The sequence below is a fragment of the Humulus lupulus genome, chromosome 8, assembly GCF_963169125.1.
Source record: "Humulus lupulus chromosome 8, drHumLupu1.1, whole genome shotgun sequence".
NCBI lineage: Eukaryota > Viridiplantae > Streptophyta > Magnoliopsida > Rosales > Cannabaceae > Humulus > Humulus lupulus.
Genome location: NC_084800.1, coordinates 105,329,526 through 105,350,959, shown reverse-complemented (window position 1 = coordinate 105,350,959; position 21,434 = coordinate 105,329,526). Strand labels below are relative to the sequence as shown.

Below are 21,434 nucleotides of genomic sequence, written 5' to 3'. Positions count from 1 at the left end.
AGGTTTTAGGTTAAAAATTGTGATTAAATTGGAATAAAGACTCATTTGACACATACAAAGCACAATTCAATCCAATAATAAACACCATAAACCACCAATAGATTAAACACATAGCAGCCTACGCTGACCCAGGAGCTTTACCAGGCCCGGGGTTCGCGGTCTTCACCCAGTGGCTGAATACAGCACGCTTGGAGGGTCTCGCCCTAGCAGGCTTCACTCAGCGTGCTTAACGCCAATTTCAGCCCTTGTCGTACTCGGCTTCTTGCCATTCTTGGCCTTCGGCGTTCCCGACCTTTGTTGTTCATTCATAAGCATGCATAACACATCATAGCATTCACAGATATTCACACATATATTAAATACAATTAATAGGGCCATGCCCTGAAACACAAATAATAGGGCCACGCAATGCTCTACGGGCACAAACAGTTTTCTTACCTGTGTCCCGAGCTGACAAGTTAATGCGATCCTGAGCACGATCCCCTAACCCAAGCTTTGACGTAAAAACCTAGTCACAATGCCATAATAAATAGATATCCATCAATCTCTAATCAATTTATAACTTTACATTAAAATACTAGCCTTCGGGACCTCAAATCCTACAAAACTGGGTAGCAGAATCCTTCCCGAGCCTTGACATTTGGGTTCCCGAGCCTAAAACCCTCAAATAGCCAAAAATTCACATTTGAGCCACGGCCCAGCCCTTAAGGGTCACGGTGCACTCAAGCCAGAGAACATAGCTCTCACATTTCGGGAACACTGGCCACGGTACGCCTCAGCCTGCGTCGCGACGCCTGGGCAAAAACTTGAGGCTCCCAAGCCTCAAAGTTCAAGTGGGCCGCTGCGCCTGATGTATAGGGCTGCGACGCGAGTCCCAAAACCTAGAATTCCTCATGCATTTTACGAGCTAACCTCCCTAGAATTCACCCATTATGAACCTTAAACCTAGCATTTTGTTCAAAATCCATATCCCAACAACAAAGCTAATACAAGTACCCCAAAAACTTAACTAAAACCTCACCAATACTCAAAACTAATCTAAAGTTCATTCCCTCATGCAAGCTTTTAGTTTAGCAGAATTATACAGAAAAGATCAAGTTTAGGACCCTACCATTGTGATAACTTCAACCTTAGCTAATCCTCAAGAACATTAAGTCTTTAATTCCTCAGTTCCTTAGCCAAATTTCCTCAAGACCACATCAACACCACCAACACCAATGAGAGGGAGAGAGAGCCGTGAGAGAGAAAGGGAGTTTTGAGAGTTTTCTTCGTTTTTGTCTTTCCTTAGTTCTAGAGTCCTTAGTTGCCTAGTGTCTAAGTTCAAGTTTATCCCAATCTCCAAAATGTCTAAAATACCCGAGTCTACCCTTAGCCACTTAATGCCTCTGAGGGCAATCCCGTCAATTGCCACATCCCGCTAATTCCTCAAGTGTTCCCACAAATTCCCACTTAATCCCTGACATACTTAAATAGTCATTAAATCGCTATCTGTTATCTAATAATCCAGAACACATACTACATTCCCAAAATACCCCTAAGCTCCCCCGAGCCAGGTACTCGACCCCGTTGTGACTATTTGGCTATTCCGCTCCCTTAGACCATCTCAAATCGCATTTTGCAAATAAATCACCACAATCTTGTGGTATCAAGCACAACATACATATATATTGCAGCTATGCCCTCAATAAGCCAAAATTACAAATACACCCCTATTAACCAAATTGGGCCCACATCCATATTTAATTTCACCTACATATGCATTTCTAATCATATAATCATTTAATTCACATATTAACATAATTAAATCAATTATTGCCCTCCCGTCTTACTAATAAGGCACTAAGCCTTATTAGAAAATTTGGGACGCTACAACAATCCCCTCCTTACAGAAATTTTGTCCTCGAAATTTACCTGAATAGCTTAGGATACTGATCCTGCATATCAGTCTCATGCTCCCAAGTCGCATCTTCCACTTTGATGTTCCTCCACAACATTTTCACTAAGGCGATGGTCTTGTTCTGCAAGACTTTATCTTTTCGGTCAAGAATCTTAATCGGCTTCTCCTCATAAGATGAATCTTGATCCAACTCTAGGTTTTAATTCAGCACGTGCGTAGGATCTGATACATACTTCCGGAGCGTGAACACACGAAAGACATTGTGAACCCTTGATAGAGCTAGAGGAATCGCCAACCTGTAGGCTACCTCTCCAACCTGTTCCAAAATCTCAAAGGGGCCAAAAAACCTAGGGCTCAACTTTACCCTCACTCCAAATCATTTCACCCATCTCAAGGGAGAAACTCTGAGAAACACATGATCACTAACTTGAAACTCTACATCCCTGCGACTCAAGTTCGAGTAACTCTTTAGTCAACTCTGGGAGGCGAGCATTTGAGCTCTAATCTTCTCAATCGCCTTATTGGTCCTCTGAACAACCTCAGGACCTAAATACTTTCTCTCATCCATCTCAACCCAATGGACGGGCGATCTACACTTCCTCCCATATAACATTTCATACGGAGCCACTTTGATAGTCGCTTTATATTTGTTATTGTATGAAAACTCAATCAAAGGGAGATACTTACTCCAAGATCCCCCAAAATCCAGCATGCAGGCTCGCAACATATCCTCCATTATCTGAATTGTCCTCTAAGACTATCCATCCGTCTGAGGATGATAGGTGGTACGAAACCACAATTGTGTACCCATAGCCTTCAGCAGGCTCTCCCAAAACTTGGAGGTGAAGGTGGGGTCCCTATCGGATATTATCAACCTCAGAGCCCCATGTAGTCATACGATTTCCTTCACATACAACTCAGGATATTGCTCCACTGTATAAGTTGTTTTAACAGGCAAAAAGTGGGTAGATTTGGTGTACCCATCCACAATCACCCACACAGAATCATACTATCCCATAGTCTTTGGTAATCCAACACAAAGTCCACGGTGATATCCTCCCACTTCCACTCTGGAATCCCTAAAGGCTGCATTAACCCTACTGGCCTCTGATGTTCAGCCTTTACCTACGGACAAGTTAAACACTTGGCCACATAATCCATCACATCGCTCTTCATTCCCAGCCACAAATACAAGGTTCTCAAATCTTGGTAAAACTTCCTTGTACTCGGATGTAAGGAGTAGGGAGTGGTATGTGACTCATCTAAAAGCTCTCACCGGATATCAGAATCCACTGGAACACAAATCCGACCCTTATACCTCAGTAAACCCATCTCTGAAATAGAAAAGTCCTTAGCCGCTCCAACTAAGACATCTTCTGCATGCTTCCTTAACTGGGGATCCTCCCTCTGTGCCTCCTTGATCCTCTCAAGGAGCGTAGACTAAAGTGTGATATTTGCTAGCTAACCAACTACCAATTCAATTCTTGTTCTAGTCATCTCTTCAGCCAACCTCTCTGATATCTTCCTCGAACTAAATAGCTGACCTGGGCCCTTCCGAATGAATGTGTCGGCCACCACATTGGCCTTTCCAGGATGGTATAGAATTTCTTCGTCGTAATCCTTTACCAATTCCAACCAACGCCTCTAGCGCATATTCACATCCTTTTGAGTAAAGAAATGCTTCAAACTCTTATGGTCGGTGTATATTTCACACTTCTCCCCATACAAATAATGCCTCCAAACCTTTAGTACAAATACCACTGCTGCCAATTCCAAATCATGAGTGGGATACCTCTGCTCATACTCCTTCAGTTATCTCGATGTGTAGGCTATCACCTTTCTAGCTTGCATCAATACACACCCCAAATCCTGCCTATAAGCATTGCAGTAGACTACAAACTTCTCATTATCTGATGACAGACTCAATAATGGAGCGGTGATCAATCATCGCTTCAACTCCTTGAACTTGTAGTCCAGTTTATCTGTCAAGACATACTTGGTCTTCTTACGTGTCAACTCAGTCAACGGTGTGGCTATTCTGGAGAATCCTTCAATCAACCGTCGATAGTACCCTGCTAATCCCAAGAAACTCCTAACCTCTGGTACACTGTTCGACATAGGCAAATCCCTCACTGCCTCACTCTTTCTTGGGTCCACCAGAATCCCCACCCTGCTAACAATATGGCCCAGAAATGTTACTTAGGGTAACCAAAACTCACACTTGCTGAACTTAGCATATAACCTATGCTCTTTCAATCGTTTTAGTACCAGGCGAAGATGCTGCTTGTGCTCGGTCTTTGACTGGGAGTACACCAGTATGTCATTGATGAAAACAATCACAAACTTGTCCAAATAATCCCTGAAGACCCTATTCATCAAGTCCATAAAGGTTGCTAGGGCATTGGTTAATCCAAAGGACATGACTAGGAATTCATAATGTCCATACCTTGTGTGAAGTACGGTCTTTGGTTTGTCCTCCTCTCTAATTCTTAACTGGTGGTAGTCAGACCGAAGGTCAATCTTGGAGAACAACGTCTTCAACTGTAGCTGGTTAAACAAGTCGTCGATCCTATGTAGTGGGTACTTGTTCAGCTCTTTGTAGTCAATACACATCCTCAAGGATCCATCCTTCTTCTTGACGAACAACACTAGAGCACCCCATGGAAAAAAACTCGGTCTAATAAATCCAAAATCCAGCAATTCCTGCAATTGAATCTTCAGTTCCTTCAACTTTGCTGGAGCCATTCTATATGGTGTCCTTGATACTGGTTGAGACCCTGACAAACTCGATCTCTTGGTGTGGTGGCAACCCTAGCAAGTCTGCTAGGAATACATCCAGAAATTCGCATACTAATCTGGTCTCATCCGGTCCAACCAAAACATTCCTAGAGGTATCTACGATGTTCGCTAGGAATCCTATGCAACCTTCTTGCATAGGTCTCTAGCTTTCAGTGCCAAGAACATAGGTACTCGCGATCCACTCACTGTCCCCAAAAACAAAGGGTAACTCCCATTTTGGTTCAAAGGTCACCATTCTCTGCTTGTAGCCTATTGTTGCTCCGTACTTTGATAACCAATCCATCCCTAGAATCATATCAAAGTCATCCATTGCTAGCTCAATCAAATCCATGGATAACCCCTAACTATCTATCTTTACTGGCAATGCTCTAACCCATCTCCTAGATACTACCAGTTCTAGTTGCCAACAAAGTCTTGAATCCCCTAGCATACAAATGACTAGGTCTACACAAGCGATCTATCACTCTAGCAGATACAAATGAATGAGTAGCCCATGAATCAATCAATGTAGTAAAAGAAGACTCGACACTAGAATTTTTACATGTCACGGCCAAGGGACTGGCCTCAGCCTCAGTCTGGGTTAGGGTGAATACTCTGGCCGAAGTAAGGCTGTCACTCTGCCTTGGTTCTTCTTTCTTGGCTTGTGGGTAGTCCTTCCTCAGATAACTAATACTCCCACAAGCAAAGCAGGCTCTGATTATGCTTTTCCTGATGTCATCACCTGCACCAAGGACACACTAGGAAACTCCTCTAGTTGTCTCCCTAGCTCTGACGGCCACTAAAAGCACCATGTGCCCTCCTATCTGAGCCAGGAGGAACAAAAGAATCTGGGGCCTTTCTCTTTTGCTAACTGGAGCCACTTCCCCAGCTAGATCCAGTAAAAGGAGGCACCGTCCTCCAAGCATCGCGCCTAGTGGCGCCCTTTCTCCATATATGATCCTCGGCCCCCTCAGCTGTAAGGGCTTTCTCCATTACCTGTGCATAGGTGGTAGTCCCCAGGTCTAGTGTTATCCTGACATCACGGGCGATCATAACGTTCAATACCCGCACAAACTGATCCCTCCGTTCCATATCAATAGGCACCAAGTCTAGCGCGAACTTCGCTAACCGGTCAAACTTCAAGGTGTATTCTGTAACTGTCATCTGGTTCGAAGTCAGGTTGACAAACTCATCCACCTTTGCAACTCGAACTACAATATTGTAGTACTTCTCTTGAAGATGTTTCTAAATTCTTCCCAAGTCATAACTGTCACATCCCTCCTATGGGACACAACATCCCACCAGATGCAGGCATCTTCTCTCAACATGTATCTGGCGCAGGCCACTCTCTCATTCCCTTCTACCTTCATGAAATCCAGGATGGAAGAAATCATATTCATCTATTGCTCTACCCGTAGTGGGTCTGGGACACCCTCAAAGGTGGGAGGATGTTGCTTCCCGAACCTCTCATACAAGGGTTCCCGCCTATTTTCCATTGCAGGCTGGGCAAGCGCTAGTGCCATAACCTATGGAACCAGTAACCCAATGCCTCGAGGAGGGGCATGTTCCCTCAACTCTCAAAGCTCATTTTCTATTTGATGAATTCTGGCTTCCATTTCGGCAAGCAATTATTTCCAATTCTGTGGGGCATGTGGAGAGTCCTCATCCTGGTTGTCATCCTCGGCCCTATTGCTGCGGAGTTAGGTCGACGCCGAGGCATAACTGCTATATGCCTGCAATCAATGACGCTGCACATCTTCATTCCCATACCTGACTTTGGCCTTTGCCGATTTTGGCCTTTGCCGTACCTGACTTCTTGATGTTCTCGGCCTTCACCATTCCCGGCCTTCGTCGTTCCCAGCATTTGCTGTTCATTCATAAGCATGCATAACATAGCATAGCATTCATAGATATTCACACATATATTAAACACAATTAATAGGGTCATGCCCTGAAACATAAATAATAGGGTCATGCCCTGCTCTACGGGTACAAACAATTTTCTTACCTGTGTCCCGAGCTGACAAGTTAATGTGATCCCGAGCACGATCCCCTAACCCGACCCTTGACGTAAAAACCTAGTCACAACGCTATAAGAAATCGATATCCATCAATCTCTAATCAATTTAGAACTTTGGATTAAAATACTAGCCTTCAGGACCTCGAATCCTACTAAACTGGGTAGTAGGATGCTTCTCAAGCCTTAACATTTGGGCTCCGAGCCTAAAACCCTCAAATAGCCAAAAATTCCCATTTGAGTCGCAGCGCAGCCTTTAAGGGTTGCGACACGCTCAAGTCAGAGAGCGTAGCCCTCACATTTAGGGAACACAGGCCGCGGCGCCTGGGAAAAAATATTAGGCTCCCAAGCCTCGAAGTTCAAGCAGGTCGCGACACCTGATGAACAGGGATGTGGCGCAAGCCCCAAAACCCAAAATTCCTCATGCATTTTACGAGCTAACCTTCCCTAGAATTCACCCATTCCTAACCTTAAACCTAGCATTTAGTTCAGAATCCATATCCCAACAACAGAGGTAATATAAGTACCCCAAAAACTTAACTAAAACCTCACCAATACTCAAAACTAATGTAAAGTTCATTCCCTCATGTAAGCATTTAGTTCAGTAGAATTATACAGAAAAGATCATGTTTAGGCCCTTACCTTTGTGATAACTTCAACCTTAGCTAATCCTCAATCACCTCAAGTCTTTAATTCCTTAGCTCCTTAGCCAAATTTCCTCAAGAGCACATCAACACCACCAACACCAATGAGAGGGAGAGAGAGTCGTGAGAGAGAAAGGGAGATTTGAGAGTTTTCATCGTTTTTGAGTTTCCTTAGTTCTAGAGTCCTCAGCTGCCTACCTAATGTCTTGTTGGATTAGCTTATACAGGATATTTATTTATTTTCATGTATATCTAATATTAAACAAATTAATACGAGATAGCCTAAAACATGTTTCTAAAATTGAATTCAAAGACAAACAAAGAATAGAATACTTACAGTATACGCAGCGGAATTAAGAGTCCTTCCTTCAGTTTCTCTAACTCTTGTATCCTTTCTGTCGCAGAGTATTATCAAGAAACTGAACCGATCTTCTATTTTATTCACAATCTTCCAATGTATCCTTAGAACCACCTAGACTAGTGTGGGAAATTCTCAACACATGAGATAGATATAGAGATAAGAAGAGAAAATAACAAAGAGGCTTAGAAAATGACTTGTGTTTAGAGAGAATCTAAAGCTATCAGAAAATCTGACTTGTGACTTATAAACTTATGTTTTAACTTCTCTCTAAGCACTCCTTTTATAGACTCAATTAGGCCATTTAATTTAATTAAAAAATCTATAAAATAATAGCCATTTTGAAGCCCTAGGTCGAAATTATCATGGGCTATAGGCCCGTGAAATTTCCCATTTGATTATAAGCTCATTGGACTTAAAATCAAGGCCTGTATTATTTTCTATTGATTTAATTGATTAAATAATTATTTAAATCCTTTATCAAATTAATTATTTATAATTTGAACCTTGATTTAAACTTATTTATTAATTGAGATACCAATTTATCTTAATTAATAAATCTACCATAATTTCTCTTTTCTTCTCAAAATTACACAACTCTGTGAAACTATCTAAAATTGACCTGGTCAACTTTGATAATTCTAATTGATGATTAAATCAATTAATTGAGACTATCTAGATGATTTTATCCAAGGTATAATGGGGACCATGGGCCTATGAATTCAAGCTCCAATAAGTTATCATAAATCTAACAAATAAATTTACTAACTTATTAATTCCTCGTGACTCCACTATAGACTTGGAATTGCACTCTTGAATTCATAGAAGGCTCTATAACAAATATAGATACGCTATTAATTATCCATTGTTACAACCATAATTGTCACTCAATCCTCTATAGACGGTCTACAATGAGATAGGACTAAAATACTGTTTTACCCCTCATTGTATTTTATCCTTAAAACACTTAGTTCCTTGTAAATGATATTTCAGTAAACTAATTTAATTACTGAAATGAGATCTCTATCATTTAACACCTTGAACCAAACTAAAAGGAAACCATCATTTCACTTCTTCATCAGAAGCTATAGATGTTCATATCTATGATTAACACTCCCACTCAATTATACTACCGAGTTCCCAAGATGTAAGTATGGGCTAGTCTGTAGGGTAAGCTGGTAACGAACAAGTCAAAGAACTCAAATAATACAATCACTTAGAATACTAACCACTCAGAAATTGAGATTGAATTGACCTATGGTCAACTATATGATATGACTAGAATAGATAATAACTGTATGTTTACTTATCTTATAAACTGTCAATATCAGTCCTGTCCGATGTAACAAATACATTCGATCTTATCTACTTTGCTAATGTTCTGGAAAGAACGTAACACTGTAATGTGTAAGTAGATCATATCGTAGATTGACAAGTCAGTGTAAATCCAGTGCACTGACTAATCTTAGGACTAACTTATTTTGAACATATAATCATATTTATATTCCACTGTGATTGCGTCACTATAAATAAGATTAGCTATATGCTTGGGATTTAATAGAAGTTTATATTAAACAAATAATCATGAAAATAAAACATGTGAGCAAGGTGATTGACCAAGTCAAAAAATGATTTCTATTCTTTTATTGATAATAAAATGAGATTACAAAGAATTTGAGTTTTAATTAGGGCATAAAACCCCAACATGTCTAAGTTCAAGTTTATCCCCCAGCCTCCAAAATGTCTAAAATACCCCTGAGTCTACCCTTGGCCACTTAATGCCTCTGAGGGAAATCTTGTCAATTGCCACATCCCGCTAAATCCTTGAGTGTTCCCATAAATCCCTACTTAATCCCCGACATACTTAAAAACAGTCATTAAATCACTACCTGTTATCCGATAATCCCGAACACATACTACATTCCCAAAATACCCCTAAGCTCCCCCCGAGCCGAGTGCTCGACCCCGTTGTGACTATTTAGCTATTCCGCTCCCTAGGACCGTCTCGGATCGTATTTCGCAAATAAATCACCACAATCTTGTGGTATCAAGCACAACATATATATATATTGCGGTTATGCCATCAATGGGCCAAAATTACAAATACACCCCTATTAACCAAATTGGGCGCACATGCATATTTAATTCACCTAACACATGCATTTCTAATCACATAATCATTTAATTCACATATTAACATATTTAAATCAATTATTGCCCTCCTGACACGCTAATTAAGGAATTAAGCCTTATTAGAAAATTTGGGATGCTACACCCATGGTCCCCACTATACCTTTGATAAAATCATCTAGATAGTCTCAATTAATTGATTTATTTATCAATTAGAATTATCAAAGTTGACTAGGTAAATTTTGGATAGTTTCACAGATTATGCAATTTAGAGAAGAAAAGAGATTTTAGGGCAGATTTATTAATTAAGACAAATTGGTGTCTAAATTAATAAATAAGTTTAAATCAAGGTTCAAATTATAAATAATTAATTTGATAAATGATTTAAATAATTATTTAATTAATTAATCAATAGAAAATAATAATGGTCTTGATTTTAAGTCCAGCGGGCTCATAATCACCTGGGAAATTTCACGGGCCTAAAGCCTATGATAATTTCGACCTAATGTCTGATATTATCTATTATTTTATTGATTTTTTTTATTAAAATAAGTGACCTAATTGAGCCTATAAAAGGAATGCTAAGTGAGTTGAAATTAGATGATCGAACAGGTGAACAGAAGAACAAAACATCTAGTTTTGATGCTCTAGGTTTTTAGATTCTCTCTACAGCAAAAAGTCATTTTCTAAGTCTCTAAATTCTCTTCACTTCTTCTCTTTGTATCTATCTCATATGTTGAGAATTTCCCACTCTAGTCTAGGTGATTCTAAGGATACTTTGGAAGGTTGTGAAGAAATTTGAAGATCAGTTTAGTTTCTTGGTGATACCCTGTGACAGAAATGATTCAAAGGTTAGAGAAACTGAAGGAATGACTAATACATTCCACTGCATATAATGTAAGTGTTCTTATCATTATCTCTGTTTAAATTCAATTATAGAAACATGTTCTAGGTTGTCTTATATTAATTTGTTTAATATAAAATTTATATGAAAATAAATAAGATCTTGTATAAGTTTTCCCAACATTAACCATCTCTCTACTCCAACCTTGCATCATAAATCAACTACTGAAGTGTTATTTAATATCAAACCAAAATTTTATTTTCTATAGATGTTCGGTTGTTCTTGCTTTCTTTTCGTGCTTACAACACTCACAAGTTTGATTTGCGCTCTACTAAATGTGTCTTTCTTCACTGTAGTATGTGATAACTCTTGAATAAAGAGTTATTTATTGTGCTTTTGAGCATATAAATGTGGAAAAATCGAGAGTGATGTTAGTTTATTATTAACTATTTTAGCTAACTTTTGTGTTTTATGATTTTAGTTAGTTTAATTTGTTTGTATAGTTTTTAAGAGCTAAGGAGTTGAAAACAATATTTTCATGGATAGATATTTGTATAAAGAATGAAACTAGAATTGTGAAGTTATCTAGGCTAAATTTTGATGCTGAAATATCAGGTTTGTGATAGCAAAGCAGATTTTATTGAAGCATTTTGATCAAGTTTCATTTGGAATTTTATGCGTGACAAGGAAGGCTGATTGACAATTTATTAAGTGAGTACCTGATGTGGCAAGTACATGGGGCATTAGTCAATGTGGAGGCAATTTTTAGAGAATAAAATGAAAGGATGCTCACATGTTAAAGGAAAGAGCAGCAATTTTGTACTTAGACTACAAAATTGGGTAACCTAGAGGAAAAAGGAAAAAAGGGAAACCAGCCGCATACAAAAGGGGGATCTGCCATTTTTGAAGGGAGACAGACAGAGGACAAGAGAGAGAGAAGTAGAGAATGAAGGAGAAGAGAAGGAAAAAGGGGGGAAAAAAGAGGAGAAAAGAAGAGAATGACATTCATCATCAATTTGATTTTCTTTCTTCTCTTGTTTCTAAATTTTATCTTGTATTTTCTATTTTAATCTTTACTTTGATACTCATGAGCAGAATTGAAATTGGATTTATGCTCTTTAAATTAGCCATGAACTAAATCTTTTAAGGCTTGAATTATTTATGAACTCTATGTCTTAATTCTAATTTTCTAGCATTTTATTTTAGCAATTGACTCATTGTTTATTCAAATGTGCTTATTGATGATTTCTTGTTGTTGATTGACCACCAAGGGCAAGATATTGAGTTATATTTGTGCTGGGAAGTTTGAATTTAATTGATAGATTTGAATGACACAAGTGAATAATCTTTTTAGGTTATGTTTGTGAATAGCATGTGAATGTGTTATTTACCTTGTGTAATCATTATGAATTGAAGCTTAAATTATGGGTTCTTAAACTTGATTGGCATAGGAATATAGGTGAAAGAATTAATACCATAGGATTTGGAAAATTTCATTGAATTAATTTGGAATTCTTGTTAACTCTGGGTAATTTTGCTGAGATTTTACTGTAGCAAAACGTACAGGTCAATTGACATAGAGGGATTTAATAATTCAAGCCTATTTCACCAAATTGAATTTCTCTTGCTTTTAGAGTATCATCTTATTTTATTTTGAAGCATTTTCAATTTATTTTTCATCATTATTAAATTGTTTGGTAATTGATTTGTGCACAATTATTTGTTAATTCAATCATTGTGGAGACGATACTCAACTTATCATTATATTACTTGTTGACTGTGTACACTTGCACATAATTTATTTAAAAAGTATCACAACAGTATGCATCACAAAGGCTACAGATTCCTTCATCCCACTGGTCGAATTTATATTGTTCAAAGTCTTACTTTCAATGAGTCTGAATTTCCATTTGCATTTGGTTTTTCTTCTTCTAATTCTACTGCTGCCTCACATTCTCCCAGCTCACCTACACATATACACTATAGTCAATGGCTTTCTTTTGTATCTTTATACATGCAGGACAATGACTATGCAAACTCAAAAGCTGATCAATTCCATTGCTCTTCACCCATCGTAGAATCTTCTCCATCTCACACTTCATGCTCAACATCCTCATGTGGTCATCATGTAAGTCCAAGTACGATCTCTTCTCCACCTTCCATTCCTCTTGAAATTTCACTCATTTGACCTCACTCCCGTACCAACACCACCATCATCTATAGTCCCACCTCCTTCCACCAAAGCTATCCCAACTCACCCCATGATAACCTGGTCCAAGGCAGGCATTTTCAAGCCCAAAAATTATATTGCCTCCATCCTTAACACAGCCATTGTCCCTGCTCTAAATCTTTCCACTCCTGACACTGTGGAACAAGCCTTGGCCATACCAGAATGGAAACTTGCTATGGATGAAGAGTTCACTTCTCTCACATGCAATTACACCTGGAGTCTTGTTCCGCGACAGCCTCATATGCACATTGTTGATCACAAATGGATTTTTCGAGTCAAATTTAACTCCAATGGCTCCGTTCAACACCACAAAGCACGCCTCATTTCAAAAGATTTTCAAGAGCAACCTGGTGTTGATATATTTGAAACTTTTAGTCTAGTAGTCAAGTCATCCACCATTTGGGTCGTCTTCTCTTTGGCCATTACTAGTGGCTAGGATATACAGAAAATCGGCATTAAAAATGCCTTTATAAATGGCACCTTAGAAGAAGAAGTCTATATGACTCAACCAGCTGGGTACATCAATCTTACCACACCATAGCATGTCTGAAAACTATATCGTGCACTCTATGGCTTCAAGCAAGCCCTGCGGGCTTGGTTTGATTGATTGCAAAACACTCTTTTACAACTCGGGTTCAAAATTTTTGTCTCTGATAACTCCCTTTTCTTCTTCAGTGATGGTTATGCTCTCCTATTTTTTCTTGTGTATGTCAATGATATCTTACATACGGGCAACAACTCTAAACAAGTTTTAACAATTAACTCGCAACTTAGGTAGCATTTTGCACTCAAAACTCTCGCCTCTGTTACTTACTTCCTTGGGTTTGAGATAGCACGAGGGGATCATGGCATTCACTTGTCACAAACCAAATATACTCTTGATCTTCTCAAACACACCAACATGATCAATGCCACTCCATGTCCTACGCCCATCATGCTAAGCAATCAACTTTGATTACAAAACAGTGAACCATTGGAACACATCACTATGTATCGCAGCACCATAGGAGCACTCAAATATCTCACACTTAGCAGACCTGATATTGCTTTCTCAGTAAAAAAACTGAGCCAGTTTCTACAAGCACCAACTCAAAATCAATGGAAGGCTTGCGAAAGAATACTTAGATATCTAGTAGGAACAATAGGTGAAGGAATTTGGTTCACACCAGCTCTAAGTACAACCATAGAAAGTTTAAGTGATTCTGATTGGGCAAGCTCTTTGGATGATCGAAAATCAACCACGGGCTACTGTGTATACTTTGGTGGCAACTTATTTAGCTTGAGTTCAAGGAAGCACAAATCAGTGGCTCGATCAAGCACCGTAGCAGAGTACAGAGCTCTGGCGCAAGCATGTACTGAAGTGGTATGGCTCCAATCTTTGTTCACGAAAATTGGAATTAAGAGTGCATGTCCTACTGTCATATGGTGCGAAAATTCAAGAGCTCGTCAATTGGCATCGAATTCTGTTTTTCACTCACGAACGAAGCACATCGAAATCGATGTCCATTTCACCATAGACAAAGTACTCGACAAAGAAATTGAGGTGAGGTACATTCCTTCAAGTGAACATACTTCACACATACTTACTAAATCATTATCTATCACTAGCTTCCATCATCTAAAGAACAAGCTACCTATTAGTCATTCACCACTACATAGCTTGAGGGGGCGTGTTGAAATGAAATATGAGGATGTGGCACAAATGCAAAATTATACGGATGTTGATGAGGAAGATGATTGATTTCAGAGTTTGTTAAGGCTGGTACAAACAGCTGTGAGCAATTACAGAATTCCATACCATTCCCCAGTATTTGGGAGTGGACCCATAAGAGAATATTTGCTGTAATTTATGACCAATCATATGCCTTTGTTTATGTTGTAATCTCTGATAATATGAGCCTATGCTCATTGTAAACGTTGCCCGTTGAGTAAATATATTTAGAGGAGAATTCTTAGTCCTTGCCTGTCATTTTAACTGCCTATGACCTGACACAGTGTCTAATTAATCTTGTCAAAAGTAAATGTCACGTATAAGTACATTGTGCTGTATTAAAAATTCGAAAAAGCAATGAATTTGACAGTACGATTAAGAACTCATAAAGAATTCTATTTGACATGAAAATAGTTAACTACATAAAAACAACATAACAGAGGAAGATACATCCAGTGGTAAACGAACCACTGCCAGGAACAATGAGCACCATCATCAGTGTCGATAAATGTAAAAATTACATACTAAAACTCCCTAATAATAAAAAAAAAAAAAAAGAAGACAACACTACATTGCTATCATTGATTTACAATGAAATCTTTGAACCAGTACAGTAAAGTGAGATTATTAACCCCTTCTAAAAGCTTTATCATGATGAGCCTCCTACTGCTTGATTTTCTTTGTGCTGCAATATGGACATTTGTACTCCTTAATACTTTCTGCTTTAGCTGGTGTGATCTTCACACATTTTCCATGGAACCACCTTTCACAGATGTCGCAACCAATCCAAAACTCGTCACCATTGTAATTTGAACCACAGCTTCCGCATAGGGTGTCACCGTGTTCGTCCTCCTCCTCGTCAAGTAACTTAGTATTGCTCTTGATTTGTCTGTCATTTGATCTCTGCAAAACACATTTCAGCTATGAGACAACTTTTTAAGAAAAAGACCAAAGTGCCCTGTATTTTTTGCAATGAATATTTTAACATTAACATTTTTACAACACATTAAAAAAAACAAAAAAAAAAAAACAAACTCACAAAACATCTCAAAATGAAAAAACATATCCGGCAAGGACAATAACCATGAAAACAAAAATAACATTACTTATCCATTTATCGTTCACAAAGAGTTTAATGGTTTCACCTTCATACTGTTTCTGGACTTGCTTCCACTATCCAAACTAGGTTTATCCTTTGATGCCTTCCTTCCTGTTACGACTTCAAATAGTGTGGGCAGATCATTTATTAAGCTGAATAGACGCTTCCTGTTATGAAAAAAACCAAAGAACTCTTCTATATGATGATCCTTTAACGTCTAAATATGATAACATCTGAATCAACAAAACAAATGTAGCAAAAAACAAAGCGGTCTGATGACAGTCTAGAATAGGACAAGATAAAAGTAACTAATATAAAATCGAACAATCAAAATATTAAAAACGATAGGCATGAAAACATAATTAACCAAGTAATTCAATAATCACAAGGGAGTCAATTTCAACTTCCAAGAACCAAAACAAAAAGGTAAGAAAGAAATCAAAACAAAACAAACAATGTGGTCCTTTGTTAACTTCTTAAGAATAAAATTGTACGGGCATATGAACTTTCCTTGCTAAAGTACTTGGTAGTTGGTAGGGGCAACAGATAAGCACGCCATCCAGTCTTCACATCTAGCAGTATACATTACGTTATTCAGTTCTTTTATTTCTATTTTCGCTCCACATTGCCACACAGGTGGGACAAGGGGACGTAAAAAGGCAATCCAATCAACTTGTATAGTACATTATTCTCACTGAAATGATAACACTTAACCTTGAGGCATAAATCTGGATTAAAAAAAACCACAGCAGATTAACAAGCTAGGCACAAGAATCAAAAGAACAACCTAATAAGATAAGAGACCTTTACATGAACAGCACTCGATCAGCATAGAAGAGTAAAAAAGCAAGGATAACAGAAAAGAAAGAAGATACTAATGGATCATGGTGACTAATAAAAAAAAAACTTAACTTCTAGATGAGTGCAAACTACAAACCACATGGAAAAGATACTATTCCAGTCAACAGTGACATAGAAATTGTTTTACAGCATATAGATCCAACCCAAATTTCAAAACCAGAAAAACCATCTGCCATTGAATGAAGGGTCCACAAACCTCTCATTGCGATTAAGCCGAGCACCGAAGTAGAAAGCCACCGAGAGCAACCAGGAATCAGTATGAACCGCCACCAAGGAAAGCCAATCTTTACGTTTCATCCCATCTCTGGCAAAATTTATGCCCAATGCCGGTTCAGGAAGCTCAGGAGGAACCTCCTCAGCTGGGAGACCAACTTCCCACGTCTCATTTGGGTGTCCATAAAAGCATAAATTGTCCTTCTCTGAAAAAGAGAGATAGATACCAACGCAATCTCGTAATCAAAATTGGATAAAAAATGTTCTAATTAACATAATTCAAATCCCGTTAAACGATTCAGCAAAACTAAATAAATAACCCTAGAATTATAAATTCATGTAGAGTTATTTTGGTTTCTGAAAATGCGGAAAGGAAAGGAATTTTTCAAATCTGAACGCAAATCCATGTATCCTAAAACGACCCACATTTTGTCGCATTTCAATATCCCACATACAGATTCAAAAGTCAAAAGCTAAAAATTCCTTGGATTCAAGAAAAGAATGAAATTCTGGATAAGATGTATTTAGTACACATTCCATTCCATGAGAAAGAGAATAAAATCAAACCTGGATCACAGAGGGCATAGAATGCATCCACATCTGAAACCACGACAAAAACAAAAATGCCGTCATTCATTCACTCATTGTGCGTGTATATAATATAGAGAGAGAAACAAGGCAAGGAAGGTTTAGGTACCGGAAGTGAGAGCGCGAATAAGAGCGGAACGACGAGCGGTGTAGTCCTTGAAGATGTCTTCAACAGTGCGAGGTCTGGAAGAAATGGCGGAAGCCATTATGGAAATATAAAAATGGAAAGAGTGAAGGCAAAGGTTAAGGTGAAGGGTGTAGTATTTGTAGAGAGTATAGTCGAGTAGTGAGGAGAATGAAAATGGAAGAAGCAGATCGGCAGTAGTGATGGGATGAAACACCGTGAATTGATAATGGAAATGATGATGGTGAAGGATACCTACTACCTGGTACCTGGGGAAGGGACCAAGGGAACCACTGCGATTGCGTCTTCAGTCAGAGAGCAGAGCCCTATATTCTGATACTAACCACTACTACTACAATAATATTCAACTACTACTACTTGTGCTACCACCATTGTTTCCAAACTTTCCATTCACAAAATCACAATTTGACTCTCTCTCTCTCTCTCTGAAGTCTAATGTCTTTATTGGGCCCCAATGCTTTGGGTTCTCCTCATCCAACCTTCCAATCTCATGCTATCACATTCGGGCTGGGCCCTGAAATTCATTTTCAACACCATATATTCTAGTAAAGAATGTCTAATCAATTTCCAAAAAAAAATTAAAGTCTAATCAAGCCCCCAACCCCAAACAAAAAAAAAAATATTATTGTTATATTACATATATATATAAAAATAGTCATCTAAAAAGAGTTTAAAATAACAAGTAAAAATAGGATTGATGAGAACAAATATATTTAAATGATATTTTGGGAATTTTATTATTAAAAACAAGGGGAAAAAATAGAAAACTATATGGAATGATATAACCAAAGGTACATTTGTCGCTATTTATGTATGTTTGTGCAGTTTTTCGTTCTCTGTGTTATGGAGGATTAAGGGGTAAAATACTAAGTATCGATCATTGTTATACATGAAAGTTAGACTTAGCCCCACTAATACAGTACAAGGTTGAGAACTAGTAGTCACTTCTCCCTTCGAGAAAATATGATAAATGTTACTTTAGCAACAGTTTCAAGGTGAGGCCAATGTACTCAAGTGGACAGATCTCTTAGAGAGAGAGAGAGAGAGAGAGTAAGAATGAAGAAAGAGAGATAGCCAAATTCTCAAGGATAAATTTGAAATGAATAAAGAGGAAATGCGTCTCTTATATAGGCAAACAAAAGTGCTCCCTAATTGTTGCATCAAGTGAGTTTTCCAAGATAAGTCTCGGTTGTGGATTAAGGTACAGAGGAGAAGTTACCTCCTAAGCCTACAAGGTCAATCTTAGGGAATCAAAAGGAAGCTAGCAGGCCTTATCGATGTGTGGACATAAAGGTGTTGACATTTAGTGAAGTAACAAGATTGGGATCCATGCTACATGCTTTTCCAAGGGAAATTTTGATTTTTGATGCATAAAAGGGGTGCTATGTCAAAAATACCCTATCATTTTACAAATATCATTTTGGTCCTATTGTTTACCCTACTTCCCAAAATAACTGTCATTTTTTTCCTCACACTCTCTCTCTCTATTCTCTTTCGGTCTCTCTATTCTCTCTCTCACTCTCGGTCCCGAAGCCAAAAAATCATCCAACCCCACATTTGAACCGTCGGAACCCAACGAAATCGGAGAAGGAGAAGCATTCATTGTCGGAGAAGGAAATCCGTCGAAACCCATAGGCCTGTGATCGGAGAAGGCACTAGAGAAGCATCAAGAGGATCGGAGTAGGCGAAGGTGAGGGATTTTTTTTTTAATCTGCAATGTCTGGTTTTGTTCTTTATTTTTGTTCATAGGATAGATCGAGGCTGGGAAATACAGAGATCTGGGTTTTTTTTTTTAAATGTTGACCCACCTCGATAGAAATCGATAGGCCTCGATATGCCTCGATGATATGGCCTCAATAGGCCTTGACATGCCTCGATTAGCCTCGACAGAGAAAGAAAATAGTCAGGGTTAGAGTAATTCGATAGGCCTCGTTAGTATCTGTTAGGTTTTGGTTTTGATTGTGCCTCGATAGGCCTCAAAAGAATTAGGTATATTTTGGTTTTGATTGTGCCTTGATAGGCTTCGATAAAACTAGGTATATTCTGATTTTGAATGTGCCTCGATAGGCCTCGATAGTAGTGGTCAACATCAATATTGTTTGAGACCTTAATAGGCCTCGACAAGCCTCAATAGTAATGGTTAGCATCAAATATTTTGTGAGCCTCGACAGGCTTCGATAGTTTATCTGCCTTTTGATTTATTTTTACCTCGATGGGCCTCGACATGCCTCGATGGTCCTCGATGTTTACTAGATTGTTTAAAATTGTATTTTTAACAGTTTGGCAAGAATTTCTTAAAAATATATTACTAAGAGTTTTTTTTTTCAAATGCCTGACCTTATTGTACCGTTGGAGAAGCACTTTCCTAGTCGTGTCACTTATAGAGGTAGTGCTTACTTGGATACCCTTATAGAGAAATTTAGGAGGAATGAGTTTATTGAACGGGCAGAGGCATGCCCGTTGGGACAGTTCTTTAAGGCAAAGCCCTTTAGTTTTTCTTGGGTTCTACTGCATCAGCTGATGTTGCGTAAGATGGAAAGCAAGAAGTCTGAAGAAGGTCAGTTCTATGTGGGCAACACGCTTTGTAGATTTGGGATTGTAGAGTTTGCCCTAGTTATCGGGCTGAATTTTGGGAACACACCATCCACAGATGAGTTGAGAGAGCATATTTCAAGTGATCAGATCATCCAGGAATATTTTAATGGTGATTCAAATGTTAGTTTTTGTAACAACCCACATTCCCTAATGTGGCTTACAGCCTGGATTAGGGGGCCATGAGGGCCATAATTGATTTATTATGCAATTAAATGATTATATGCATGATTATGTGAGTTATATTATTATATGATGATAAATGCATGCATGTGGGTCCATTTTTCATTGTAAGGGTATTTTGGTAATTTGGCCAGTTGATGGCATATTTGTATATTTTCAAGCATGTTGGTGAGGTATGGATGAGGCCACATTATTATGTGGATATGTTCGAGCTATTCGGCATGAGACGATCTTAGAATGCAAGTTAGTGGTTTGGTCATAACGGGGTTATTTACTGGGCTCAGGGTGAGTCTCGGGGTAATTTGATGATTAGTACATTACCGGGAATAAGAGGGGTAATGGGATATGATTTATTAACTATTTGAGAATATTGGGAATAATGGGAATTAGAGGACGTTAATTATAGTTAACGGAATTAGACGGGAAATGACAGTTTTGCCCTTAGGGGCTGTTAAGAAGTTAAATTAGGCTTGGGGGCATTTTGGTCTTTTGACCAAGGGTTATATGTTAAAATTAGAAGGTTGTAGAAAGAGGTAGGCTGAAAACAGAGTGCTCTTTCTTCCTCCTCCACGATCATCTTTCCTCTTTTCTTCCTTTGGATTTTTGAAGCAAGATTGAGGGTTCAAACTTTGGAATCAAAGCTTGAGGTTCTAGGCTAGTGTTCAGTCATTGAAGGGGATTCAAACCTGAGTTTAAGGTAAGGTTTCAGCCATGGTTTTTTCTAGTTTTTTTTTTTTTTTTTTTTGCTCTGTTTTTTAGCTAGTTTTTAGTTGATATTTTGGACTGAATAGATTGGAATTTGATGAGGTTTTAAATGGTTTAAAGCTTAGGTTTTGTTGGTTTAATGTTTGATAAGTTGTGGTAATGCTTGGGTGTGATTTCTGGGTTGATTGGTGAAGGATTTTGGATGGTTTTAATGGAGAGAATGGCAGGGGGCTGTGTTCGTGGGGTCAAGTCGCGACTTGGCCCAGGCAAGTCGCAGCCCGCCCCTGGTACCCCAGGAAGATTGCTCTTTGACTTGAGGGCGCGCTGCAACTCTCTAGGCCAAGTCGCAGCCCGCCCCTTCCTTTTGTGTCAGGGAGGAGTTTTCAAGGGTTAGGCTTGGGGTTCTTTTCCTAAAGCTCGGGATCGAATTTACTAACCA

General features: G+C 38.6%; 2 protein-coding genes across 2 annotated transcripts; one reads left to right on the top strand and one right to left on the bottom strand.

Annotated features, from left to right (window-relative positions):
* Positions 1-13,886: 13,886 nt before the first annotated feature.
* On the top strand, positions 13,887-14,639 carry LOC133795907 (secreted RxLR effector protein 161-like). Its single transcript, XM_062233374.1, has one exon. The coding sequence runs from the start codon at positions 13,887-13,889 to the stop codon at positions 14,637-14,639; it is 753 nt and encodes a 250-aa protein (XP_062089358.1).
* Positions 14,640-14,984: 345 nt separating this feature from the next.
* LOC133798266 (PHD finger protein ALFIN-LIKE 2-like) lies at positions 14,985-17,940 on the bottom strand. Its single transcript, XM_062236506.1, has 5 exons — positions 17,480-17,940; positions 17,350-17,382; positions 16,766-16,988; positions 15,755-15,875; positions 14,985-15,512 (listed from the first exon to the last, which is right to left on the bottom strand). The coding sequence occupies exons 1-5, from the start codon at positions 17,574-17,576 to the stop codon at positions 15,273-15,275; spliced, it is 714 nt and encodes a 237-aa protein (XP_062092490.1). The 5' UTR covers positions 17,577-17,940; the 3' UTR covers positions 14,985-15,272.
* Between the last annotated feature and the right edge of the window lie 3,494 nt (positions 17,941-21,434).